Source organism: Meleagris gallopavo, chromosome 8, assembly GCF_000146605.3.
Source record: "Meleagris gallopavo isolate NT-WF06-2002-E0010 breed Aviagen turkey brand Nicholas breeding stock chromosome 8, Turkey_5.1, whole genome shotgun sequence".
Lineage (NCBI taxonomy): Eukaryota > Metazoa > Chordata > Aves > Galliformes > Phasianidae > Meleagris > Meleagris gallopavo.
Window position 1 is genome coordinate 19,686,384 of NC_015018.2, and position 11,284 is coordinate 19,697,667.

The following is an 11,284-nucleotide window of genomic DNA, read 5'->3' on the forward strand; positions in this document are numbered from 1 at the left end:
CCCAGTATTCAGACAGTATTGTTTAAAAGATATCATCCAACTGGAAGAGAAACCCTCGAGAGGTGTACCCAAACAGACACTGGGAAAGAACTGCACTCTGCCAGCCCCTCTGCACTATTCATGAACTTAGCACTTCTCCCTAGGAGGTATCTTTCATGCCTACACTGAGAATGCAGAGCGATAGAAAATCCAGCCCAGTAAGAACCCTGTATCTGAAACACAATGTCCCAGATTTTCTAGCCTGAGCAAGTGCTTTCTGCAGACCCAAAACAACATACCACTGTCACTGCAGCTAAATGCCATTTAATTGGCAGCTAGAAAAGCCTATAATACATTTCTTCATGGAAAAATGTTTGAGCTCCTCCAGTCTGCCAAAATGCTAATTAAAAACAGACGGCATATTATAAAATCCTTTCCCTGACCTGTGCTATCTAGCACTGCCCTTCTGTACTTTTTTCATGGCACTGAGTCCTTGCAGAATTATTCTAATCTTTATAAACTTGTATTTAATTTTTCTCGTCATTTTGTAGACAGAAAAAAAAATGAAATGTTGTTTATTTAAGTGTACACTGGAAAATTATTTGTTATATTTCAGATAACTGGCTCTCGAGGAGAGATTCTTTAGCCATTAAAAACAGGAGGTTTCTAAGTCCTGAGTAATTCACGGTGGAAGAAATCTTAGCCCTACTGAAGTCACTCATATACTTCAAGTCAAAGCCTCACTGGAGTGCCACTAACATAATGAATTGCACCATGAGAAGGATGTGCCTCATCAAACACGTATTATTGCTTCATAGTTGCTAATCAAAATGCTTGAGAAAGCAAGGATTTGAACCAGTGCTGAAACATGTTAAGTGTTTCTTGATGACAGCTTCACAAGTGTGTTTTATTTAAGCTCTTATTGTTTATAACACTTCAAAATTTTTGAAAAAACAACTAATTCCCCCAGGAGATAATCCCTTTTACCTCGTGCGTTAGACCTGTCTGACAGCCTCCCTTACCCCACCATATGGTGGGCACATTGTCATTGCATGCAGCCTAGCACCAGTCCTCCACCAAACAGGGCATACCACCCAGCTAAGCACCCTGTCCCTTCTCCTTGTGAACCTCATTCCCCTGCAGAGGGGACATGGGAGGGCTGTGGGAGTCCTGGTTGTCACTGTTTGTTTATATGGCAGCGTGCTTTTTCCTCAGTGCACTTTAAGGAAGAATTTTCTCTTTCAGCTGCCTGGCTCTCACTCTGCAGTGGGACTGCAACACCAACTGAACATTGTTATCTCTGAACTGGCTACAATTTTCAATGCAATTTTTAGTTCTCCAGCAACAGAGGAATATGTTTTAGTTATAACTGCTCAGAAGAAAAAGATTTTCCCTACCTTGTGTATAATACTAAAGATGTTCAGATTTTGAACTTACAGTGCTTCTTACATACCACCCTTCCAAGACAAGAATCCAAATGCCACACAGCTGACTTTCTTTTAGACACCAATCACTGTCAGGCATCTGCAAGCTTCCACAGTTGCTGCCCTTTTGATTTCGGCAAAGAGTCATTAAAACTGGAGGGTTTAATTCCCAGTCTCAATATAATACATCGGGAAGAAGTAATAAGCTCCTTTATGAAGCAATATAGCTCCCCAGTCAAAGAAATGGCACGCACAACTGATTAAACAAAGGCACATGGGGCTTTTTCCTAAGCATTTTTTCAAGTAAATGGATGAATGTGGGAGAAAGAAAAGGACAACAAAACAGGACTGGGAATTCAGAGACAACAGTAGAAATATCACAGGAGAGATCTTGGTCCTCAGGCGTTGGGAAGTGGGTCCTGAGAAAAGCCTCTGGAGAGCTCCTTGGAGCAAGGATTGGCTGAACAGAGCTTGGAGCTGCACACAGCCTCCCGCTGCTTAATTTGCTCTTTGCTCAGGGCAACAAATGCTATGCATTCTCTGCAAGTAACGACTGAATCAAAGATACCTGCTGCCATTAACAATTTTCTTCCTAAAAAGAAAAATCTAGAAAGACTGACATTTTAGGTAAGTGCTGAGGTCAGAAGTAGTAATAATGCTCTGCTGCACATTTCTGACACTTTTACCTCCCCTTGGGGGAAGGCAGAGCTGCCTTCATGTAAGTGTTATATATATTAAGATCTCTCTCCAGAAAGCGAGCAAGCTCTTCTATAAATAGCTTCTATTCACAGGCGAGCACCACAACCACTTATTCATTCTTTTCATGCTTTACCTGCTGTTTTCAAGGCTGCCCTGGTGCTAAAAATAGCCTCATGTATTAGCAGAGGGTTGCTATAGATTCTGAGTGGGCGATGCTGGGAAGCGGCTCCATTGCTCTGCCGAGGACAGGGAGGGCCCACGTGGTCACAGATCTCGGGGCCGTGCTGTGTCTGCCACCTGGGCTCTGTCACCCTTCCACACTGACACCCAGTTCCAATATTTATGCTGTTCTAAGGCTGCACTGAACTGCACATCAGAAATGCAAATCACGGATGTGGCATGAGTGAAATGTTTTGTTTTTCAAACTGTGCTATTAGATCATTCATTGCAAGAAAGACAGTGAGGCCCTGGAGGGTGCCCACGAAATGACAGCGAAGATGTGAAGGGTCTGGAGCACAGGTCTTATGGAGAGGGGTTGAGGTAGGGGTAGACCTCCCAGATAACAGCAATAGAACGAAAGGTAATGGCCTCAAGTTGTGCCAGGGGATTCTCAGGTTGGATATTAGGAAATATTTCTCCTTAGAAAGAGTGGTGATGCAATGGCACAGGCTGACCAGGGAGATGGTGAAGTCACTGTCTCTGGAGAAGTTCAAGAACCATGGAGATGTGGCAATGAGGGACATGGTCTGTGGGCATGGTGGAGGTGAGTTGGGGGATTGGACTACATGATCTTAGTGATTTTTTCCAACCTTATTGATACCACAGTACCTTCATATATTAACAGCACATTTGCTTCTTTTTAAACTGGAAAACAACTGCATATTTTGTTGTAAGTGCATATTTTATTCTGCAAGCATTGATGCGTCCAAGTCAGAAAATATCAAAATGCTTTGCTGGTTGTTCTTACTACAGAGCTGAAGGGATGACAATTCATCAGCTATTTGATTACCTTCAAGACAGCAATGAAACCACATCAAAACACTATACTACATACCGCTGTCTTGAACTGCTGGCAGTTTGTCCTCTGGCAATGCTGACAATGCTAATGTTAATTCTGGAAGCCATCTCTTGGTCTACAATTTAATGCTGCAAAAATCTTTGCAAATGAAAAATTGCTTATACATAACTTTACAGCTCATATATTGCATAAAACAGCAAAATGTGCTATAGGTAAGTTCCATTGGATTGTTAAGGTTATGAAACTTAAGTTTTCAAAATTCATCTGACAAAAAGTTTTGGAATTATTTGAAGGATATTACTTTATCAAATGAAAAGTTGAAGCTTGACAGAAAACTGTTTGAAAGAGAAAGACCATGCCTCAGGAGCCCCTGTGCTTCAGTATTAGGAACTGAATTTAATGTTTAATCTCCAAACACAATTTTCCTAGTTCTTAAAACTTTTGGATGGATTATGTCCATATCAAAGTAAAATGAGGTATTCAAAATATTTCTGTTTTGTTAATCGACTCAGATCACAAAAACCTGCCAAATACAGACTGAGGTTCAACTAAAAGCTGGCTGTACATGGAAAGAGTGGCAGGGCTATCTAAAACAAGATTTTAAAATGTATTTAAATGGATCCTAATACAACTTTAATACACTCCATCTATTAACAACAGTATATTCGAGGATGGTGTAATGTAGACTTGCAAGAAAATCCCACTATATGCTAAAGGAAACAGCATTTCACTCAGGTCTCACTTCAAATCTTGACCCTTACCTTACATGTGATTGTATTTTATTTCCATTCAATAAAGGCAGTCATCTAGATACTTAACTGTTAATATTTTAATATATTTCTTGAAAATTGAATGTGGTTTTAGCAAATATCAGGATCTCCCCTAAGATACAAGCTTGAATATTTCTTTTTACTTACTGCACTTTCCTCAGCACTTATTCCAGTCTGTAATTTTTACTTTTAGAGTCATGGGTATTGCACAGGTCAATGCTGCTGGCTCTAAATAACAAAATTCAATATATGTAACTAAGTTAGACTAATTGTTCCCTTTTAGAATAGCTATCCTTCCCTTTCCACTTAGGTGCCATGAAATGAATAGTATCCTGGAAATGCTTTCGACAGTAGATAGTATTTCAGTACTTCATATCTGAACAATCTTTGTGATTAAATAACACAAAATTGTATTTAATTTGAAATATGATCCGTATTATTTCCAAAATCTGGCAAGTAGTAGTACCTTTCTTCTAGAGAAAGGACAGTTCTAGCACAATGGCTAATGGTATTATTAAATGAGGTCTCACAGTAGTACTGTACAAGCATGCCCATAAAAAAAAAAGTAAAAAAGGAATTTTGACTGCTACATTCTAGTTCACTGTGCAGAGCAGCCTCTTTATATGCCTGTATACTTCAGTTTCTACTGAATGGTCAACTATTGATTACCTCAACCCAGATACTATCAGCCTCCACATAAAATTACTGTATAGCTTTACTAGGGAAAAAATCCCACAGAAATTGTAAGGTGGAATGAAGATTGATTCTATTCTCATTATGCTTTATTATGCTCTTATACCTTATCTTAAAAAGATCTATCATCTATGTGATTGTAAACATTTAACTCTATTATTGTATATTGCAAATGATCTCTGTTGTTAAGTAATTTAATACTTAGCTTTAGCTAAGTGTGGAAAACACTGTGATGAATGTGACTGACCACTGGCATAAGTTTGCAGAACTGACCTTGGTTCCTGGATTAAGATCTGAACTTTTAGTTAGACTAAGGTGCAACACATCTCTAAAAGTACAGGTGTTCTCTGGAACGCATACATATGAATAAGACCTTATTTCTCAATTACATCTTACACTGCAGACCCTGAGGCACCTTTCTTCTCTAGGAATTCCATCACACTAGATAAACCAGCAATGCTTAACTGCTTATATGATTGAGAAGACAGTGACTTGTCACCACCTCTTTATGTAGTCTTTAGGTTCCATACATTCAACTGTCAGTTATTTGTAGAGCCCCAGTAAGTAAATTATCAGTGAATACATATGCGTGGTAGACACTATGCACAAAATTGCGCATGTATCAAGAAACAAGGGAATACATTTATTTTTCACTATGAAAGTGCAGTCAGCTGCAGTTCTCACATTCTTTTTATTTTCACAGAACAAATCTAGTGATAAAGAACTGAATTTAAAGTAAGCAAACACATTGTTTGTTGCCTTTTTTTGTATTTCCACTTCACTCCATATCCTTATCTCTTGCTTCTTACTTTCTTTCCTTTCCCCGTCATGTAATAAATCTGATACCAAGCTGGAAGAACAGATTTTCCTTTCTCTTGGAGTCACAAACACCACCAGTCACTTTCCAACACAACACATTCAGACATAAAAAAAAGGATTAAGCATTCTTTACTCTCTTAGGAAAATGCTCATACTTTAGGGATTTTGAGCATAATGCATTTCTAAAAGCTCAAGTAAAACCTGGAACGCTCAGGAGGAGCTGGTTTCTGTATTCTACCTATTTCAAAGCAGGTTGATAAACTAAGAAAATATTTTGTACATATTGATAACTACTTTTTAATTAAATTCTTAACAGACTGAGGTGACTAAACTTGTTTATGCATGCCTACATGCATCTGTAATCTTTAAGTGAACTTTATTCTCAGCATGGCTGCCAGACTTTAAGACCTGGAGACCAAAATCACCAGCCTCATTGCAAGCAGGGCAATGGCAGTGCCAATTAAAGGACAAAAGATAGGAGTTTACATTATAAACTACACTACAAATATATCTCTCAGGTAATTATTAGGTAAAATTACGTACTTTGGGGGGGAAAAAAAAGATATCTCTAGAGATAAAATGGTAGGTTGCTTCCAATAATTATGATTTGATGAAAGTCTTCTTCACTACTTCCATGACTGCATTAGTTGGCCTTTTCAGGGTCATGCTGGCATTGCATTATTAACAATATACACATTAACAAGGGCTTGTGGTCTAGTTTAATGATATTTTTTGGTTTTGGAAAATTCACAGAAATTCTAGGATTCAGGTTATTGCTAGGAGCATTCACATAAATGCAACAGAATGAATGGCTGAAACAACCTGGCTTTCAAGAGATCGCTTGATTCTTACATAACTTCGTATTCACAGCTAAGAAAACTGAAACAGACATTAGAAAGCACAGTGCTTCTTATATATGTGATCTACTAGCATGTTACAGGTGTAAGTGATACCACTATCATAAAAAGGTGTAAGCATGACTTAAACTAGAACATTTGGTGATGATGTTGATGATAAGGTTGCTACTCAGCCAACAGTAACAACAAATACATTTTGTGAATTGTGCTTGAAATGGTAAGGTTTTAAGTACATCTAAGTGGAGCTGATGGGATAAATCAGGTTAGGCTGTATTTTGTAACAATGCAGCCTAAATTGGGATTCTATTTACCAAATTGAACTGCTAAGAATAAAGGTGAAATTTTCTCTTAATTTGTTTCTTGAAGATTTTCAGGCCAGTTTAAATTGTATTTTTAATAAAAGCCTTTTTTTTTTTTAATTCTATTTGCAAAGCAAGCTTAATCTGGAATTTTAGATGTATACCTGCCTTTTTCTTGAGGTTTGCATTAGTGCCTGCAAAACTTATTCCCAAAATTTGGTCTCTGGAAATGGCCAACAGAACCAGTGCTCTAGATACAGGTCTGACAATACAGCAGGCAACAAGTGATTTGAAAATTTGCAGTGATTCCCTCATGCTCCAAGTATATAAGCTTGGAATAATGGAAGTCTGAGGGTCAAATTTTCCTCATATTCTTTCATTATACAGAATCAGGGAATTAGATTCAAAAGGATCTAATTTTCCAAATTGTTCATCACACTGGAAGACTTAGTGTTATAGGAATTCTGTCCCTGCATAGCAAATTTGACACTTTGATCTTTAGTAGTGCTAAACAGGAATACTTAAGAGGAAAATTTCCATAAATAAGTGAAACTTAGTAAATTTGATATGTTAATAATTATGATTAGATAAGTTATCATTATCTCTATTTTATCCTATTAACAAACAAAATGCCATACAAATGATTGTGGTCACTTGTAAAAAGATATGGGATATTGGAACACAGGATGAAACATCTGAACAATCAGATGTTTTTTTCTTAAAGGCACTTTTCTAACAATTACAAACACTGAAATGGTAGTTGTAATTCTGAAATACCATAAAACAGCATGGCTGCTCTCAAAACAACAGGCAAAGCACAATAACAGTTCCTATACCAGAAAAAAATTCAAAACCAGAAGTGCTTTTATTGAATAAATTACTTTATCAGCCAAACAAATAAAATCGCACTTGTCTTCCAGTACAGCAACATTGACATCTAGTGGCTAGTTAAACTCCAAGTTGCACATCCTCTATAGACAAAAAGATTGTGGAACATAACATTTACAGAATTTGACATAATAAATGTGCATGTCCACAATGCCTTTTCTTTACATAATCTTTACATCATTACAGAATGCCTGAAGGCTTCAATGACTAACTTGTAATGACCAGTTCCCATTATGGGAACTGGTGAGCATGAGCCATTACGCCTCAGCGTAGCCCCACTGATTCTTCCTGTTTGTTAGGAATTCCTGCACTTGTGAGCCAGCTGTACCTTAAGCACAGACCTTGCTTGGGGCTCACTAGAAGGCACTGCTCATCCCTTAGTTTACAGAGATATGTGTAAAAGAAGACAAACTACTCTGACAGAATGTAATGTTACTTAATGTCATATGTGAACCTATATTTTTCATTCTATTTCATTTTCTACAAACTACTAGGGGACTTCAGAAAGAGGGAGATGAAAATCGGATACATGACAGATGCCATGAGACTGTTCATACTATGAAGATATGAAATGATTAGACAACTTCACATCCATAGAATTTAGGAAGGAGCCAGTAATGCTAGAAAGTCTCATTTCCTTATTTTTTAACATAATAACTAGCTTAATGGAGAAAGAGGAAAGAACAGACATTATAAATCTAATGATAAGTCTGGTGATATATCTAATACTTCAGATTTCTGAATTATTTGCTCGCATCAAACCCAAACATGCATTCTGCAAACAACTCTTACCATGGCTGGTAGTGCCCACCTTGCCCTCGCTGCGTACCAGTGGGAGCTGTGTCTTCTGATAAAGCTGCCTTATCTGCTGCATTACAAATTGGTGTAGTTATAATAATCTACCCAAACTAACTTTGGCCAAACAGATCAGACACTACTGAGTATAAGCAAACTTATCAGAAGGCCTTAGGAGAAAATAATCATGGAATTACTGAATAAGTTCTTCAAAAAGAAAAGCCTATCAGTATGTATGTCTTCCAGTATTCAAAGATGTATGATAAAAATGCAGATGAATTTTTGCCTTCTGTATCAAATGGTTTAGGACATTAAAAATTATCTCAAGTAGCAACAAGGGAGATTTGTCCTAGATATTAGGAGTAAAAATATGTATACACCTAAAAGATTAATAGATTAAGCTATTTATGCTGTGAAAATTCCTTTACTGGAAATTTTTAGGAAGAGTTCAGGAAGCTTGTCAGGCATGGCCTTTTGAATTATCTATCTCTGTGACTGAGTACCTTCCTTTGGTATGCACATGTTGTTCAGACTATCCCTCATGAAAGTATGGGGGAATTATGTAAATGAATAGGTTGCTTAAGTAAACATAATGCTACCCCGAAAATGACAAGGAAGAAGGTCTGAGGTCTGCCCTGAACCCACAAAGGCACAATCCCAATGCTGAAATAAACCTTCCTCCCTGCAGCTCAAATGACAGGAGTCAATACCTAGTCATAAATCTTTCGATCCCAGCAAGTTCTAGTGCCCATTTAATAAATTTCAATGACTGAGAAGTGGCAAATTCAATCAAATAAAGCCTGCCCTTTTTGTCTTGTTGTTTTTTTTTCTTTTTTCTTTTCTTTTTTTTTGCATACTGAGACTATTGCCGTGGTCTGCATAGTGTGATGTGATTGCACAGATAACTGGAAACAAGAGTGAAAGCAGAGAAGCTAATAGGCTCGGGAGTATTTAAGAATCATGGACATTACGTTCTATTATTGTAAGAACATTCCTGCTTCGTAGTAATTTCCATTTCTTCTTCCCAGAAATTTCCCATGGAATTGTTACACTGCATTGTCAGAAAACTGAGTAATTGAAGTTGTATAAGAATGTGTCAATGATATGAAAACATAAGAGACAAAACATTTTCTTCTTGGATGTTTTAATAACATGTCTGACTTAGGTTTTCTGGATACACTAAGTCTCATACTTAGCCCAATTCTAGATTTAGGTCAGGACTAAAGGGAGAACCACAGTGACACTACCTCCTTTGTGGGCCGTGAAGTTCAGGGCTACATTTAAGAGTATGGTTTCCCATTACTGCTAAGCTGATTTAATTGAGAGCTGCTGCTGAAAGGACCACCTTCACTGCTCACCTTCACCTTGCCTCCTGTCCCATTCCTCCATTCCCAGCCCTTTTTTTTTTTGCACCAGCTTTGTTATTCATCAGATGCCACAGCAGGAAAATCAAAGGAGCGAGACTGGCTGAAAATCAAATGCTACGGTTCAGCAGATGTGGTCAGACTAGCAGGAATATCAATGTGAGAAAAGCAATGCCTTCTTCAGCAGCAGCCAGGCAACGAACTGATGCATCCACAATGGAAAGTGTACTCCTAAGTGCTGATATAATATAGTCATAGAAATCTACATTAAAAATGCAGTGACCCCACCCTGCAAGAAGAGATGCCCATCTCTTTTCCTTTTCCCCTGTATCTTTCAGTCCTATGGGAATCTGTTGACCCTTTCTGGTGCCACAGAACACTGATGCTACATTTAAAGTATGAGCTTAGTCCCAAAGGATGGAGCTATAATCCATGTACGAAGGGTTAAGGGCAGGCTTGGATTCAACTTCCAGTTTATTTAGGAGGTCATTTCTGATCCACTTATCCAGCTGTAGGCTGTAAAGGAGCTTGCTGCAGGCTTTATGGGAAAAGCAGTCAGAGTTGGGATGCTTTAAAGCAACAATCAGAAATCAGAAAAGTAACATAGTAAAATGAAATTATCTAGCTGCTGTTCCCAGCAAAACTGATTATAAAGTAACTTCAGCATCTACAACAGTTGCTATAGTGAGAATCACTGCAGAAATTTCCTCTGCCCCTTAAAGTTTATATTTTCTATATGCAGGTTTTTGTGGCCACAGCACAGTGAAGAGAGATTCAAGAATTGTACATCATCTCTCTACCTTTCCCTCTTTTCTTCAAAGTGCATAATCAATGACAAGTTGGCCCAGTTTCCAGAATCATGTTGGGATTCATTCATACTAAAGCAGCCTGCCATTTCCAAAGAGAGGAACAACAAAAGATGCCTGCCATTACAGCTTCGTGTGTATACATTATTTATTTTGAGATATTTAAATTATTAACTAGGATAATTCCATTTTTGCAACAGAGAGTCTCTGCCCTTTAGAAGAAATGGGCCACATTCAGTGGGACTTGAGCAGAACGTGGAATGCACTCCAACGAGCATGTAAGCACTCTGCTCCTTTGCAAGGAACACCGCCTCTAAATCCCTTCAGAGTTAAAACAACACAGCGAGTGACCAAAACATAAGATTGAAAACACTTCTTCTGAAACTGAAATTCAGTAGCGGAGATAAGGAGGCATGAGTTCTGCGCTGTGTGACAGTCTGAGTGCGTAACAGCAACTCCCTACAACAGCTGTTTTCTTTAGTAACAATGAGTACTTCAATTTTTATAAGTTTCCTGTGGGAAGTGAATTAAGACTCCGGGAATCAATAGCACAGTTCGAAATTCTGGTCCATTCCAGCACAAAGTACCGGCGATGGATTGAGGCGTTCCTGACCTCAGCAGTCAGAACGCTGGCTCAGGTACGGTGTGTGCTAACGCTCTGTGGCACAGCACCAGCTCCCCGACAGCTGGTCGCTGCATTTGATGGCTTAACAGTGGAGACTGCCATCTCCCAGCCAGCTCATTAGAATTTTTAGTTCATACAGCTCCTTCTCACCATGCAATCTCCGCACTCCCCAACTCCGCCGCCGGTCCTTCACGGAAGCCGCCCTTCTTGGCTGCGAGAGGCAGCAGCGAGGCACGGCGCGGCACCTG

General features: G+C 38.6%; 1 protein-coding gene across 1 annotated transcript in view; it reads left to right on the forward strand.

The window, feature by feature from the left end:
- Positions 1–2,843: 2,843 nt before the first annotated feature.
- LOC100541517 (protein FRA10AC1) overlaps positions 2,844–11,284 on the forward strand; it is a 31,063-nt gene continuing 22,622 nt past the window's right edge. The window contains exon 1 of the mRNA XM_031554584.1: positions 2,844–2,865. Within this exon, the coding sequence (XP_031410444.1) occupies positions 2,844–2,865 (22 nt within the window). The remainder of the gene's footprint in view (positions 2,866–11,284) is intronic.